At 49.0% G+C, this 17,480-nt stretch overlaps 1 protein-coding gene across 2 annotated transcripts in view; it reads right to left on the reverse strand.

The window, feature by feature from the left end:
- LOC137431488 (uncharacterized) overlaps window positions 1–17,480 on the reverse strand; it is a 40,677-nt gene that overhangs the window by 12,362 nt on the left and 10,835 nt on the right. Inside the window, exons 3-5 of one of the 2 annotated variants that reach the window (XM_078782240.1) lie at window positions 11,487–12,330; window positions 11,110–11,414; window positions 8,236–8,390 (exon numbers count right to left, since the gene is read on the reverse strand). In XM_078782240.1, the coding sequence (XP_078638366.1) occupies window positions 8,236–8,390; window positions 11,110–11,414; window positions 11,487–12,330 (1,304 nt within the window). Of the gene's footprint in view, window positions 1–8,235; window positions 8,391–11,109; window positions 12,331–17,480 lie in introns of both variants that reach the window. The other variant, XM_078782239.1, reaches the window with a different exon arrangement.

Consider the following 17,480-nt stretch of genomic DNA (forward strand, 5'->3'; position numbering starts at 1 on the left):
CACTCCCACACTTTATAACACACCCACTCGCCGACACACACTTTTTCCTCCCACGCGTGCCATTTCCACTCACACGGGACCCTTCACCAACGCCCGGATGCCTCCTCGATCCCAAGCGCGCGAAAATTCTTTTGTCGCCAAACATCCTCTTACAAAATCTCCCCGCACAATACACAGCACGTCTCACCTTCGGGGTTCTTCTTCCTCCCTGCACCAAAACCTGCAAACTTCCATTTGGATTAGCGAGTACATCATCATGATTTGAGCAGGGACTTTGTACATTTTCCATTTCTCCCTGCAATTCCCGGGCTACCTCCGTCATCTCTTCAATTTCAATGCCCACTTCCGCTTTTTCTTTACTCACCTCGACGACCGCTGGCTTTAATAAAACACCCTCTACCTCATCGGTCGCCGGCTTTTCCAAACCCCGTGTCGCGATTTCTACCCCCGTCATTGTACCCGTGCTTTCCTCCGCTTCGCTCAACCGGCGCTTCTCGACCCGCGTTACCTCCTCGTGCACCCCTGGGACCCTTTCGCCCAACTTGCGGTCTCTGTCCCTCTGCTCCCTTTCCTTCCTATCGGCCCTCATTCCGTTTATTGTTGCTTCAATTTGCTCACCCACTCTGGCTTCCAATCGCTCACTATCAGCCCTTGCTTCGTCCCTCATTTTGTCCATAAGGGCCCTGATTTGTAGCAACAAAAGGTCCGAATCCAACAGCGGCGCTGCTACGGTCGCGGGCGCGGCAAAATTTGGTGCCGCTACACCCACGTGCGCGAGGACGCCATTTTGCGCACCTGAAGCCTCGTGCGCGAGGACGCCATTTTGTGCGTCTGATACCCCCTCAACCGCCTCCTCATTGCTCTCCTCCTCCCTTTCTTCCCCTAAGTCCTGGGTTACCCCTAACCCGTCTATCTCCCCTACCGACATCCGATCGCCTTGATTGTCCATGGCGCGATCTCCAAAATTCGGGTTTTATAACACAAAATTTCGGCAGCTCGTAATTTTGACCAAAAATTTTTTTTTTCTACACGTTTTAAAAATTTGGTTCGGGCCTCGAATCCCACTCCCAGACACCAATTGTTACGGATCGCGGTTTAGATGTTATGATGGGCCGAGCGGATGGTCCAACCGCGACCGTTACAGGATCCCCAATTGGCCCGACTCCCCCAACGTTGACCAGATCGCACCACAGATATTCAATCGGGAAACCTCTAAAGCGACCGAAAGAGAAGGAAAAGAGAAGAAGACAGAGTACGGAGGAAGAACAGATTTATTATACACACACAAGCAAAAAGAAGGAGCGACCAAAATTATTTACAAGCAATGGATGGAAGAAGCAGTCACACAGTGAATCGTTAACTTATACTATTCAATTTACTTAACCCCAGGACAACATTCAAGACAGACGACGTTCACACTTACACGGGGGAAATTGCAGGCAGGGATGGCGGAGGTGGGTTGCTGGAGAGGAAGGCAGGGTCAGGTCCCTGCAACCGGCAGGGCTGGAGGTAGCAGCTCCCAATTCTTCGCGTTTTTGGCGGGAAAACCCTCGGTCGCGTCGACGCTGCCGATGCTGTAGACGTCACGCGCTGGCTCGGTCACACCTGCTCCTCTCCTTCTGGTGGAGCCGTCTCCCTCCTCTCAGCGCGTCTCTCCAATGCTTGTTTCCTCTCCAAGTATCTCTCCTTTTTGGTTTGGAGCGTCTCTCATCTCACAGCTCACAGCTCACAGCTCACAGCTCATCTCTCATGTCCTCTCTCATGTCATCTCCTGTGTCATCTCCCGTGTCATCTCCCGTGTCATCTCTCATGTCATCTCCTGAAGCAGTCCCTTCCAGTCGCTTTTATTACTCGGGGCGGAATCAAGCCGCCGGCTGCGAGGGCACGCCTACCGGGTCGCTAACCGCGGTGCTGGTTGGCTGTTAGGGCTGTCCGATTCCTCCTTTGAGCATGACGACGTGCCACACCTGTGAGTTGGCGGCTCCTACCCCCCTCTTCTCTGAGATGAGCACATGGGCAATGGCGGCTTGCGGGATTGAACACCACTCGCACCGCTTTTGAAAGGAACTTTGGGGGAGCGGAGATGATTGGGGAAATTGAAAGGGGCCTACGCTTATTTAGTTTGATACAATGCAGAGTCAATCTAGTGGGAAACACATATTTAGCCTACATGGAATAAGGAAATAAACTATTTAAAAAGATATATCGTGGCCTGTGTGTAAGTTTCATGGAATTAACTAGGAGGACGGCTGCGACCATTATTTACATTACGAGGGTGTTACACACAACAAAACCATACTTTTCACATTCGTTACACTTTCTCCAAAATTGTTACACTTCTCCAAAACTGTTACACTTCTCAAATTCGTTACACTGCACCCTCCTTTCTTCAGGCCCGTCCTCGGGCCTACAAAACTTTAACTTAGTGTGACACGTAGGTGTAATTCCCTCTACAATTAACCTGACCCTGAGTGTGACAATTTTGAAACACAAATAAGTATGTCCCCCTATTGCATTGCACCCTGTCTAACAGACTCAAGCCCACAGCTAACCGAATTACGGAATTGTTCTCAAACTATACATTTACGGTGGGGAGCATTATTTACAATGACGTTATTTCTTATTTACAACGCAACCCAGGACCTGTGTTTTTTTTTTCTTTTTAGGGAACAAGAAAAAGAAATTCCTGTTGGGAGGGAGGAGACAGCACGCATTGCATCGATGCACCAGTACCAATACCACCAAAGCACCCAGAAGCACCACAAAGCACCACTCGGTGCACAGTCACCACGGTTTATAATAAACACAACAAAACAACTGGTGGTGGTCTTCTCTTTCTCTGCTGGGCCGATGTTCTTCCCGACGTCTTCTGGCTTCATGCGGCCTACTTGGAAATAATAAAAAGCACAACTTGTGTTCATTTTTATTTAGGGCCTCAGGGGCCAACTAAGGGTGGTCCACCTGTTTGGCATAGGTGCCACCTTACCGAGGTCCGCAAGCAAGATTCCCTGGCCACTATGGCCGGTCTCCAACAGAGGTGCCCTGCCCCAGAACCTGGGGTCCATCAAGTGGTACTTGGCCGCAGAACAGCGGTCCATAAAGTGGTACATCAACGCAATGCATGCTGGTTCTGGGAATCTCGTGCGCACAATGGCCACCTCACGCACGCTCCCCTCGGCGCCCAATGGCGCACAGGTCCTCAAGTGGGAGACAAAGGGGGGAAGACAAATGAGCGAGGGGTAAGGTCACAAGGGTACACGTCAATAAAGGCAATGCAGGGTGAAGTGCGTACGGAGAGCGAAGTGAGAAAAACTCGTCCCTACCGTACGTCACCCCCCCCCTGTCACCTACACTACCCTTGCCCTTACCCCATATTTACAAGAATTTACACCTTTACAAATTCGTCACTACGTCTTGTCTTCCCCATCTTTCCCTTCTACACCAAATTCGTCTCCAATCCCTCTACTTCAAAATTTGCCATCACCATTTCATCATCAATCCTCATAAGGAGGGAGAGATGGAATTACGCACAATGTCACACCCACGTCATGATGCGTCTCACAATCCAAAACATTTGCATTAATGAAAAATAATAAAACATGGCATGGTGTGGAGTTACCTCATCTCAGGTGAGTGGATGCAGATGGTGCGAGGAGACTCCAATCCTAACTATCCTCTAAATGACTTTAACACACTTTACACTACCCGGGGTCTCTCCCTGCCAATCCATTGGCCAACTTACACTATGGGTTCTAAAAACCAATTCCCATTGACCAAACTGTGGTGCTTCTCAATTTGGGGTCTCACTCCCCCGATTCATCTCCCGGTGCCCTCGCACAATTTCTGGGCTGCGACGTGTAGCTCTCCCAGCAGGTCTACCCACCTGCACACCTCCACCACTTTAGTTGCCACCCGAGCTTACCTGCTCCTCACCCTAACCTATCTAACTGGGGAAAGCCCCTCCTGGCTCTGTCACCCCTTGGTGCCCTCTGGCACTGGGCTACCCGGGTCCGTCCTCCGGATCCTCGGGCCCCATCCACAACAACTACCGGCTCCCAGAGCCCACCTGCGGCCTCACCTGGCCGACATCCTCACAGTGGTGGAGCGCCCAACCAACTACACACACTAACAGGCTACACGCCCAGCCATTTCCACAACACTAATGCACCCATCCAAAGACCATTCTTTCACCCGCACCACAGATGCCAATATCCAACCACAATTTACCTATACCCTCTACCTAACACTTACTCTACCCGCCCCGGGTATCCGTGATGGGGGTCCACTCTTCCCCCATTCACACCTTCGCACCATCCACTCCACTCCACAATTTCCACCATACTCACTCCACGACCATCCATTCCAATACTCCATTTATTCCACACTACCATTCTCCATACCTGCTGTTGCACACCTGTGCCCTCACACCTGGTGCCACCTGCACCCTCCTTTCTTCCTGGACCATTTGGTCATCACAATACACATCACCATCACTCACTCATACACTGCTCCATACACCTGTTCAGTTGCACACCTGTGCAATCACACCTGTTCAATTCTCAAACACACGGCATCATCTCTTCTAACTACTCCCCTCTGAAACTTGCGCTTCCCAGTCGTCCCTTTAAACTATTGCGCTCCCACGTCATTATCATCCACACTAAACTACCTGCGTCCCCACTACAGGTATCCTTGTCACTAACTAATCTTAACGTTACCTAATGTCATCTTCTAGGGCCCTACACACAATATCCTAACCCACCCGGGCTAGTTTTCACTGCCATCAACCCCATAAACCTAGTGCTCCTTTGCCCCCCTTTCTGTGAGGGATGGTGGATTTGCCATCCCACCACATCGGGGAGGTCCTACTATCAATTTCGCTCGTCCAAATCCAACAAATCAAAAATTTGTCATTTACTGCCAATTCTATTCACTTTTCTAAATTTTGGATCAAAACCACTATCACTATTATCATCATCAGTCTTCTCACTAGTGCCTCTCGGTGCGCCATGACATCATTAAACTCGGCTTCGTAAAGCCGAGCAATGAATTCGGGTGGTTTGGTTGCCTGCAGGTTGAATCCGTCCGGCTTTCGGTTCAAGGGAGGTGGTTTGGTTGGGCCGAGATTCCACGCACCATCTCGGCGCGGCACCTTGCGGTCCCGGGCCCGATGGCTCAATCTCCCCCGGTCGGAACCCCGTCCCCACGAGGGGGCACCGTTCCGCTTCCTCCCACTCGCCCTTGAACCGGACCGGTCGCCTCGCCCGACAAAGCCCGGACTCGACCGTGCGGGGCGGGGCCAAGCCCGAATCGGCAACGACGCTTCGAAGAGAAGCGACGCAGCATCGACCCGCGCCGGGCCTCGCACCCAACAAAGCACCCCGCGCCCCGAGTGCTTGCATCGGCTATCCGTCGCCCTAACCGCTAACCCGGTTACCGTCGATGCTTCACCTGCATGCTCACACGCATACGCTACCCCTTTCACCCTCACCAAACCCGGCGTTCCAACGCCGTCCGTACATTCCACCAACGCTCTCCCTGTTACACACCACACCTCTCGCGCACACTCTTGCGCACACTTTGGTCCACACCTCTCCTCCGTTACGTCCTCCGTAACACTCACCATGGGCGTGCACTCTTGCATCCACCCACTAACGCGCTCACATGGGCTCTCCCACACCCGCGCTACCACTAACTCAGGTGTGCTTCCTCGCACACCCTCGACCATTCCAAGCGTGCATTCTCGCACCCGCTCCACCACCAACTCACTCCTCGTGTCACACTCCGTACACCCCGACGTGCATTCTCGCTCGCACTCGGTTTCACTCCCACACTTTATAACACACCCACTCGCCGGCGCACACTTTTTCCTCCCACGCGTGCCATTTCCACTCACACGGGACCCTTCACCAACGCCCGGATGCCTCCTCGATCCCAAGCGCGCGAAAATTCTTTTGTCGCCAAACATCCTCTTACAAAATCTCCCCGCACAATACACAGCACGTCTCACCTTCGGGGTTCTTCTTCCTCCCTGCACCAAAACCTGCAAACTTCCATTTGGATTAGCGAGTACATCATCATGATTTGAGCAGGGACTTTGTACATTTTCCATTTCTCCCTGCAATTCCCGGGCTACCTCCGTCATCTCTTCAATTTCAATGCCCACTTCCGCTTTTTCTTTACTCACCTCGACGACCGCTGGCTTTAATAAAACACCCTCTACCTCATCGGTCGCCGGCTTTTCCAAACCCCGTGTCGCGATTTCTACCCCCGTCATTGTACCCGTGCTTTCCTCCGCTTCGCTCAACCGGCGCTTCTCGACCCGCGTTACCTCCTCGTGCACCCCTGGGACCCTTTCGCCCAACTTGCGGTCTCTGTCCCTCTGCTCCCTTTCCTTCCTATCGGCCCTCATTCCGTTTATTGTTGCTTCAATTTGCTCACCCACTCTGGCTTCCAATCGCTCACTATCAGCCCTTGCTTCGTCCCTCATTTTGTCCATAAGGGCCCCGATTTGTAGCAACAAAAGGTCCGAATCCAACGGCGGCGCTGCTACGGTCGCGGGCGCGGCAAAATTTGGTGCCGCTACACCCACGTGCGCGAGGACGCCATTTTGCGCGCCTGAAGCCTCGTGCGCGAGGACGCCATTTTGTGCGTCTGATACCCCCTCAACCGCCTCCTCATTGCTCTCCTCCTCCCTTTCTTCCCCTAAGTCCTGGGTTACCCCTAACCCGTCTATCTCCCCTACCGACATCCGATCGTCTTGATTGTCCATGGCGCGATCTCCAAAATTCGGGTTTTATAACACAAAATTTCGGCAGCTCGTAATTTTGACCAAAATTTTTTTTTTTCTACACGTTTTAAAAATTTGGTTCGGGCCTCGAATCCCACTCCCAGACACCAATTGTTACGGATCGCGGTTTAGATGTTATGATGGGCCGAGCGGATGGTCCAACCGCGACCGTTACAGGATCCCCAATTGGCCCGACTCCCCCAACGTTGACCAGATCGCACCACAGATATTCAATCGGGAAACCTCTAAAGCGACCGAAAGAGAAGGAAAAGAGAAGAAGACAGAGTACGGAGGAAGAACAGATTTATTATACACACACAAGCAAAAAGAAGGAGCGACCAAAATTATTTACAAGCAATGGATGGAAGAAGCAGTCACACAGTGAATCGTTAACTTATACTATTCAATTTACTTAACCCCAGGACAACATTCAAGACAGACGACGTTCACACTTACACGGGGGAAATTGCAGGCAGGGATGGCGGAGGTGGGTTGCTGAAGAGGGAGGCAGGGTCAGGTCCCTGCAACCGGCAGGGCTGGAGGTAGCAGCTCCCAATTCTTCGCGTTTTTGGCGGGAAAACCCTCGGTCGCGTCGATGCTGCCGATGCTGTAGACGTCACGCGCTGGCTCGGTCACACCTGCTCCTCTCCTTCTGGTGGAGCCGTCTCCCTCCTCTCAGCGCGTCTCTCCAACGCTTGTTTCCTCTCCAAGTATCTCTCCTTTTTGGTTTGGAGCGTCTCTCATCTCACAGCTCACAGCTCACAGCTCACAGCTCATCTCTCATGTCCTCTCTCATGTCATCTCCTGTGTCATCTCCCGTGTCATCTCCCGTGTCATCTCTCATGTCATCTCCTGAAGCAGTCCCTTCCAGTCGCTTTTATTACTCGGGGCGGAATCAAGCCGCCGGCTGCGAGGGCACGCCTACCGGGTCGCTAACCGCGGTGCTGGTTGGCTGTTAGGGCTGTCCGATTCCTCCTTTGAGCATGACGACGTGCCACACCTGTGAGTTGGCGGCTCCTACCCCCCTCTTCTCCGAGATGAGCACATGGGCAATGGCGGCTTGCGGGATTGAACACCACTCGCACCGCTTTTGAAAGGAACTTTGGGGGAGCGGAGATGATTGGGGAAATTGAAAGGGGCCTACGCTTATTTCGTTTGATACAATGCAGAGTCAATCTAGTGGGAAACACATATTTAGCCTACATGGAATAAGGAAATAAACTATTTAAAAAGATATATCGTGGCCTGGGTGTAAGTTTCATGGAATTAACTAGGAGGACGGCTGCGACCATTATTTGCATTACGAGGGTGTTACACACAACAAAACCATACTTTTCACATTCGTTACACTTTCTCCAAAATTGTTACACTTCTCCAAAACTGTTACACTTCTCAAATTCGTTACAATATGATCACCTATGCAAACATTTATATCAACCGCATACCTTGCGTCGAAGAGACCACATGCCGTAGAGAACCACAACCACAGCACCAAACAACAAGAGACCACTGAAGAAATGAGCTTCTTCATCAATTTCCATTTCTGCATGTCTCTGGTGCACTCCAAACTTTCTGTGGATCTCTTCATCCACGGTTCCTCCTGAACATAATGATTAGGAAATGAACATGACACAACAATTGAGTGAAAGAGAAAAAAGTGAAGAGAACGGTGGACTGAAAATAATGTTTTATCCTTTATGCATCACTCCAATTATTCTGTTGATCTCATGGCGTACCCACCATAATTTCTACTCACTTATTTGTCCCATGTGCACATATAGTCTGGGTAGTTGTTAAAGTATTTGTACACCTTCCATCACCCTGAATCTGCTCAAAAATATGGGGTGGGAGTTTATAGAGTGAGATCGAGTATGTTTGTTCTCCAATAAATCAGCGACGTAATAACACAACGACATCACTGGGACGACGTTAAGTGAGGGCTTGCTGCACTTTTATTGTTTATCTTTGTATTTCTGTCATTTTGCTGTTGAATACACCTTTACAAAATTCACTTGGTCTCTGAATGATTGGAGGGTCCTGATCACGAGTTATATTGGTTAGTCCATCTGTTAAAGGAAAGATTGGGTTGTGGCAAATAGAGCCCAGTATGAGTACCTGCGTCTGGCGATCTCCACTAGGATCGCTACTTAGGGTAACCAGGCGCACTATTCTGGTGTTCGGTGTCCGGGACCTATTAGCGCATCATCTGACTAGCTCGGGCGTTCCACCTGAATATGGTAACATGGAAAACAGGCCACTAACCCTGTTCGGAGAGCTCTTAGTTTGTTCTACAGATATTTTGATGGCAAATATTCTGCTGGCCTTTCTCACTTGGTTCCTCCTGTACGAGTGTCTGGATGTAACACTCGGTTTGCCATCTCTGCATGGATGCAAGACTCGGCTTCCCATCTCTGCACATCCATACACTATAGCTGATCCAATGTGTAGAACAAAATGCTATGCAAATAGGTTTTTTCCCCTTGTGTTGGCTCACTTTGGAATTCACGACCTGTAACATGCTTCCCATTATCCTATAATCTATGCAGCTCGAGGAATGTCAATTCCTACTTCCTCCATCTTTCGTACTTCTACAACTTTCATCCTATTTTGCCAGACTTTTGTCGACGAACATACTTTATTTTTTGTCTTGTATTTCGATGTAGTTCCTCACTATGGCTGTGTCTTGTATGCTTTCTTCGACTTTGACTTCAATCGGCGTCATCTTTTTGTCTGTCTGTCCATCCGTCACGCTAATATCCTCCTAAACGATTGCGCAGAAAGTCATCAAACTTGGTAGTTATGATCAAAGGTGCAAGACCGGTATAACCTTTGGCCCTGCCATCTTGGGAGTGGAGGTCGGGGGAAGGGGGGGGGGGGGAGGGGTTTGGGTGGGGGAAGGGGATCAAAGGGTCAAATACCAAAAAATGCAATTAAGGGAATGTTTTAATGAAACTTTGTTTCTGCAATCAACATCGCGGGGTGCATGAACTACGTAACGATTTTTGGGATTTGACCCCAGTTTCATGCCCCGGGGACAACAGGGGTTCAAAACAGAAAATAATGAATTTAACTCAAAATTTTATATTGGGTAATTCCTGGTGGAACATTTTGCCATCTCTCAACTTTGCTTTGGTGGGAAGCGTGGAGATTTATGACGGTGCGCCATCAACTTCATTCCAGTTTGTTTTGCCTTTACGTTATCAAACTTCCCTGCAGCCAACAACAGATTTTTCGCCATTACGTTAGCATTATATTACGTACTACTATTTCACTATTAGCATTTGCAGCTCTACTACGAGCCTTAGACCCTGAAAAAAAGATTATACCTACTATCCCTTTCACAAATCCCTACTAATCCCCCTAAATAATAATTTGTTAACGGCCTGTTAAACTATATAAGTCTGGCGAAATAAAATGAAACTTCAAAGATGGAGGATGTAGGAAAGAACATTCCCCAGCTGCGTAGATGATAGGATAATGGGAAGCATGTTACAGGTAGTGACCTCGTTGAAGTCATGTGGTCTCAAAATCAGTGGAACAATCTGGTGTCATGATGTAATTGGCAGCCCGCAACCACACGCGAACAGACCAATAGGCCTCAAGCCGAGCCTATGGATTGATTGAAAGCAGGCCTCAAAACCCCCGTGCATTGTTCCATCTTCTTTCTTTCTTCTGACGTCTTGGCTTTCTCCCAGAATGCGTGTGAACATCCATAATATTAATATATAGATAAGCAGACGTCAGATCGTGATGGTTTAGAAAATGCATTGTGCTGATTAGCTTTTCTTTCCTGTTTCTCCTGTTTGCTGTGTTCAATGCCACGTTTACAATAATTGATTAAATACGTTTCATTTTTAGAATGAGTACTTATGTTTGGAACGACAAACATTACCTCCAAGCGTGGGCCGGGCAGGATGTCCTCGAGGTATGCAAACTCAGCGCTAAGCTGCCAAGTCTGGGTTCAAATCTAGACCCAGCCGTAAACTGTCATTCCTGTGTTTCACAGGCTAGGTGATTTATCAACGTGTGATCCCATAGTGTCTTTGACGAAAAGCAGGCCAGTATTCGCCAACACCTATATCCAAATTATTGCACAAACACACAGGGCGAACCACATCAGCAGCACAGTCGCTCTCCCAGCAATGATGCAAACTAGCGGCCAAAGATGCACGCAAAATGATGATGACCTTCAAACTGATCAAATCGGTGCAAAAACATTTGAGTGTCATCATTTTGGCACACATATTTAAATTGTTAAACTGCATATGGGGGGGAGAGAGGGGAGGATCACAATTTCAACAACGAAATATCTCCCTTACCTGCATTAAAGACGACATTTTGTGTGTCTATTTCTTCATGGTGGACAGGAAAAGTTTCGATTTCACCCAGAAACTCATCCTCAACTTCTTGTTGATAATAGTTTTCATCGTCATCCAATGCCTCATCAAATGGATGAATCGTGTTGCCAGCCTCTGGCTCGGGATGCCTGTTGTCTGTCTCCGGCACCCACTCCGGTTCGGGATGCCCGTTGTCCGTCTCCGGCACCGGCTCTGGCTCAGGACGCCAGTTGTCTGTCTCCGGATGCCAGTTGTCTGTCTCCGGCACCAGCTCTGGCTCGGGACGCCTGTTGTCTGTCTCCGGCTCTGGGTCGGGATGCCAGTTGTCTGTCTCCGGCACCAGCTCTGGCTCGGGACGCCTGTTGTCTGTCTCCAGCTCTGGCTCGGGATGCCCGTTGTCTGTCTCCGGCACCAGCTCTGGCTCGGGATGCCTGTTGTCTGTCTCCGGCTCTGGCTCGGGATGCCTGTTGTCTATCTCCGGCTGCGGACGCCTGTTGTCTGTCTCCGGCTCTGGACGCCTGTTGTTTGTCTCCGGCTCGGGACGCCTGTTGACTGTCTCCGGCTCCGGACGCCTGTTGACTGTCTCCGGCTCCGGCTCGGGACGCCTGTTGGCGGTCTCCGGCACCGGCTCTGGCACGTGACGCCTGTTGTCGGTCTCCGGCTGCGGCTCGGGACGCCTGTTGTCGGTCTCCGGCTCCGGCTCGGGACGCCTGTTGGCGGTCTCCGGCACTGGCTCTGGCGCTGGCTCGTGACGCCTGTTGTCGGTCTCCGGCTGCGGCTCGGGACGCCTGTTGGCGGTCTCCGGCACCGGCTCTGGCACGTGACGCCTGTTGTCGGTCTCCGGCTGCGGCTCGGGACGCCTGTTGTCGGTCTCCGGCTCCGGCTCGGGACGCCTGTTGGCGGTCTCCGGCACTGGCTCTGGCGCTGGCTCGTGACGCCTGTTGTCGGTCTCCGGCTCCGGCTCGGGACGCCTGTTGGCGGTCTCCGGCACCGGCTCTGGCGCTGGCTCGTGACGCCTGTTGTCGGTCTCCGGCACCGGCACCGGCTCTGGATGCCTGTTATCTGTCTCCAGCACCGGTTCTGGCTCGGGACGCCAGTTGCCTGTCTCCAGCCCCGACTCGGGACGCCTAAGGCCCAGACTCCGCTGCACAGAGCCCTGCACAGTCATGGATGGATGCACAGGTTGTTCTCCGAGCATTATTCCTGCAAAAAAAATAAAATAATTAAAACAACATTTTGAAAGCCTTCCAGGCCCAGTTGTACAGTTTATATCCTCGTGGCCCAATTTTTACTCTCGATTGCATCGGCACATGATTTAAGTGTCGATTAATTAACTTGTGGTAGAGAAAAATAGACAAAGCAAGTATTTCACAAAATAGGTCGAATTTGAATGACATTTTTCAAAAGATTGCTAATAATTTTTAATTACTTTTATTTAAATTTATCTGAACTTTATTTGTTTGTCCCGTTTCAAATATTTGAGCCCTTCGTTTTCTAGGTTCCATACTTCCCAGAGAGCTGAAATTTGGCCCACGGTCCTCTTTACTGGTACATATTCATCGATAATAATTTAATTTAAAAAAAAAAAGGCTTAAAACTTTTTTTTAAATAAAAGTGTGTAGCCCTAAAACATGTTGTTTTTTGATTACTTGTTAGGCACCACGTGATGTTTAAAAGCACTGTATTTGGATTTATCATAACATTAAACTAGAACGGCACTCAGTAGAGAGCATACCTCCGCCAGGTGAACGGTTGACGTTTTTGTTATCCGAGAGTAGACCAGAAAATCACAAAACAGATTCACAATTTAAACAAAATCATCCATCCACAACTTTTTGAGATATCCTGCTTTGCATCGTTTTTGGCCCTGTCTTCCAATGGTGAAGAATCACTTTTAAAAATTCTACTAGCCGGATCCGGATCCAGATCGTCATCAAAATTGAATCGATTCGTCCTTGTCACACACGCAACCTGTCCACCAAGTTTCGTCCAAATCCGTCCATAACTTTTTGAGAAATCCTGCTATATGTTGCTTTTAGCCCTGTCACTCAATGGTGAAGAATCTAATATTTATTTTTTTTGTCTACAAGATCGAGGCTCGTGTAGGAGCTAACATCAATCAAAAAAAAAAAACCGGACACACAAAACTTACAATAAAGGGAGCGGGAGACAAGATGGGGAGAGAGGGGGAATCACACAAGTACAACAGCAGAGAACAGGGACATCGAAAGATCTGTGGGAGGGAGAGAGCTTTTGGGGGAGGAGGCATGGCAAGGCAGAGGGGCAGGGGGGGGGGGGGTGGGAGAGGTATAAAACACATGGACACTGCTAGAACTTCCAGGAAAGAAGGCGGTATTTCAAAAAAAGTAGATCTGGGGGTGAATTAACGGGGGTAGAAGAGATCAAGATTTTGGATGGGGTAAGATAAGAGATGGTGGTGAACAGCTCTTTTAAAGACCTGGAGGGAGGCGTGGGATTGAAGAGAGTGAGGGAGTTTTTCCAGAGGCAGGAGTAAAGAGGAATGAAGGAGTGAAGGAGTGAAGGTGAGCAGAGAGTCTTGATTTTGTTGGTTTCACCAGGAGAGGGTTGATGGCAGATCAAAATTTAACATTTTCCTTGATGCAAAACATTTTTAATAGGAATATTTGGGGGACAGAGCACAGATAGAGCTGGGGGAGCTAGGCAAAATAGGAGTCGGTGGAAGACAGAAAGACCACCTACCTGCCTGTGGTGAGTGAGTGAAAGGCCCCTGGAGTTAGCTTCATCGTGGGAGATTCCAAAGATTCTGAAAGCTTTGGTTTCAACAGCATGAAGATGAGCTAGGTGTGAGGCAGGAGAACAGTATTCAATTGAGCTGCGGATGAAAGCCTTGTATGTGGTGAGGAGTTCAGGTGTGCCAAGGAAGGACTTCGCACGACGGAGGATGCCCAGTCGGCGATTGGCTTTGGGGGCCAGCTTGGAAAGGTGGTTTTCCCAGGAAAGATCATGGCAGATAGTGAGACCCAAAAGCTTGAGTGACAGAACTTCTTGGAGAGGATTGTTGAGAAAGTAGATGGGAGGGTTTTCCAGTCAGTCTTTTCTGAGAGACATAGTGAGAGTGTGAGATTTGTCAGGATTGAAAGACATGTTCCACTTGTTTGACCAGTCTGTGATTTTGTCCAGGTCTGCAGAGAGTGAGGAGACAGCAGACTGCCGATCTGAGGGATGAGGAATGGAGCGGCAGAGAGTGGAGTCATCAGCAAAGAGATAGAGAGGATTTTCAAGAGAGTCAGAGAGATCATTGATGAAGACCAGAAAACCACAGGGCCCAGAACACTGCCTTGGGGAACTCCAGCCTGAACAGGAAGGGGAGATGAGAGAAACCCATTCAAGGCCACACGTTGACTGCGACCAGAGAGGAAGTCCGCAAGCCATGCGTGGAAATTTCCCTGGAAACCATAGGAGGAGGGTTTGGTGAGCAGAGCGGGGTGCCAGACCGTATCGAAGGCACGTGATATGTCAAGGGAGACAGCTCTAATTTTCTGTTTGACATTGAGGACCTCCATCCATTGTTGAGATGGTAGAAGCAGCATGTCCACAGTAGAGTGACCTGGTCTGAAACCAAATTGATGATCAGAGATCAAGCCATTGGAGAAGAGGAAGGATTTGATATCCAAAGCAATGATGGATTCCATGACTTTGCTGATAATTGAGAGAAGACTGATTGGTCTGTAGTTGCATGGATCTGTTTTTGCACCTTTTTTGTGCAAAGCGGTGTTGTTGGCTGATTTCCAAGCTGATGGCAGATGACCTTGAGCAAAAGAGAGGGTGAAGAGGACAGAGAGAGGCTGTGAAAGAGCCGCAGAGCAGGATTTTAGGACCCGAGGGCTGATGCCGTCTGGTCCAGTTGCAGAATCAGAGTCGAGGTTTGACGTAAACTTCTCAACCTTGTCAGGAGAGAAGGACACAGAGTCCAGGGGCGGCTGGGTACGACTGGGTATGGTGGGTACAGAGAGGGATGGGTTTGGGCCACAAGATTTTGACGCAAACACAGAGTTGAGGCATTCAGCTTTTTCACGTGCGGAATCAGCTCTGTAGCCGTTTGAGGTAAGGGAGGGGATGAAAGGGGAACAAACACCAGAAACAGATTTGACCAGACACCACCAGGATTTGGAAGAGGGAGACAGGTTTGAAAATTCAGTCTTGAGAGTCGAGAGATATTGTTTCCTGGCTCTCTGGAGGGTGGACACACACATGTTCCGGGCTTTGTGAAAGGAAATGAGATTGCCTTCCGTTGGTTTGCCTTCCAGGAGGCGAAGGCAAGTTGATTCAGAGCAACTGCCTCACCACAAGATTCCGTGTACCATGGGTGGGAGGAAGGGGATGACAATTGAAGACGAGATGGGATAAATCTGTGCATGAGAAAAAGAGCAATTTACTTTGGAAGAATTCCCAGGATGAGTTGATGTCAGAGGCAGTCGAGATGGGAGACCAGTCCAGATGATTGATGGCTGCATGAATACCGTGCCAGTCGGCCTGAGTGAAATGCCAGACTCGTCGATGCTGAGGAGGCTCTCTGAGAATGGCCAGAGAGATGTCCACTTTAACAAGCATATGGTCAGATGAACCAATTGGAGGAGAAGAAGAGCAGCTGACATTTGCAGGGAAGTTTGTCATAACCAAGTCCAGAAGAGAAGATGCTCCGTTGACTGAGATCCGGGTCGGGAAATTGACAGATTGTGTCAGTCCCAATGAGTCGCACAAGTCCTTTTCTGAGGAGCCATGGCTGATGAGAGAGTCACCCACACCCAGCCAGCTGGCATGATCACAATTTAGAGGTTTGTGTTGCCTCACTTTGGAATTCACTACCTGTAACATGCTTCCCATTATCCTATAATCTATGCAGCTCGAGGAATGTCAATTCCTACTTCCTCCATCTTTCGTACTTCTACAACTTTCATCCTATTTTGCCAGACTTTTGTCGACGAACATACTTTATTTTTTGTCTTGTATTTCGATGTAGTTCCTCACTATGGCTGTGTCTTGTATGCTTTCTTCGACTTTGACTTCAATCGGCGTCATCTTTTTGTCTGTCTGTCCATCCGTCACGCTAATATCCTCCTAAACGATTGTGCAGAAAGTCATCAAACTTGGTAGTTATGATCAAAGGTGCAAGACCGGTATAACCTTTGGCCCTGCCATCTTGGGAGTGGGGGGGGGGGAGGGGTTTGGGTGGGGGAATGGGGTCAAAAGGTCAAATACCAAAAAATGCAATTAAGGGAATGTTTTAATGAAACTTTGTTTCTGCAATCAACATCGTGGGGTGCATGAACTACGTAACGATTTTTGGGATTTGACCCCAGTTTCATGCCCCGGGGACAACAGGGGTTCAAAACAGAAAATAATGAATTTAACTCAAAATTTTATATTGGGTAATTCCTGGTGGAACATTTTGCCATCTCTCAACTTTGCTTTGGTGGGAAGCGTGGAGATTTATGACGGTGCGCCATCAACTTCATTCCAGTTTGTTTTGCCTTTACGTTATCAAACTTCCCTGCAGCCAACAACAGATTTTTCGCCATTACGTTAGCATTATATTACGTACTACTATTTCACTATTAGCATTTGCAGCTCTACTACGAGCCTTAGACGCTGAAAAAAAGATTATACCTACTATCCCTTTCACAAATCCCTACTAATCCCCCTAAATAATAATTTGTTAACGGCCTGTTAAACTATATAAGTCTGGCGAAATAAAATGAAACTTCAAAGATGGAGGATGTAGGAAAGGACATTCCCCAGCTGCGTAGATGATAGGATAATGGGAAGCATGTTACAGGTAGTGACCTCGTTGAAGTCATGTGGTCTCAAAATCAGTGGAACAATCTGGTGTCATGATGTAATTGGCAGCCCGCAACCACACGCGAACAAACCAATAGGCCTCAACCGAGCCTATGGATTGATTGAAAGCAGGCCTCAAAACCCCCGTGCATTGTTCCATCTTCTTTCTTTCTTCTGACGTCTTGGCTTTCTCCCAGAATGCGTGTGAACATCCATAATATATAGATAAGCAGACGTCAGATCGTGATGGTTTAGAAAATGCATTGTGCTGATTAGCTTTTCTTTCCTGTTTCTCCTGTTTGCTGTGTTCAATGCCCCGTTTACAATTTATTAAATACGTTTCATTTTTAGAACGAGTACTTATGTTTGGAACGACAAACATTACCTCCAAGCGTGGGCTGGGCAGGATGTCCTCGAGGTATGCAAACTCAGCGCTAACCTGCCTAGCCTGGGTTCAAATCTAGACCCAGCTGTAAACTGTCATTCCTGTGTTTCACAGGCTAGGTGATTTATCAACGTGTGATCCCATAGTG

Source organism: Myxine glutinosa, chromosome 7 (genome assembly GCF_964187855.1).
Source record: "Myxine glutinosa chromosome 7, kmMyxGlut1.1, whole genome shotgun sequence".
NCBI classification, from domain to species: domain Eukaryota; kingdom Metazoa; phylum Chordata; class Myxini; order Myxiniformes; family Myxinidae; genus Myxine; species Myxine glutinosa.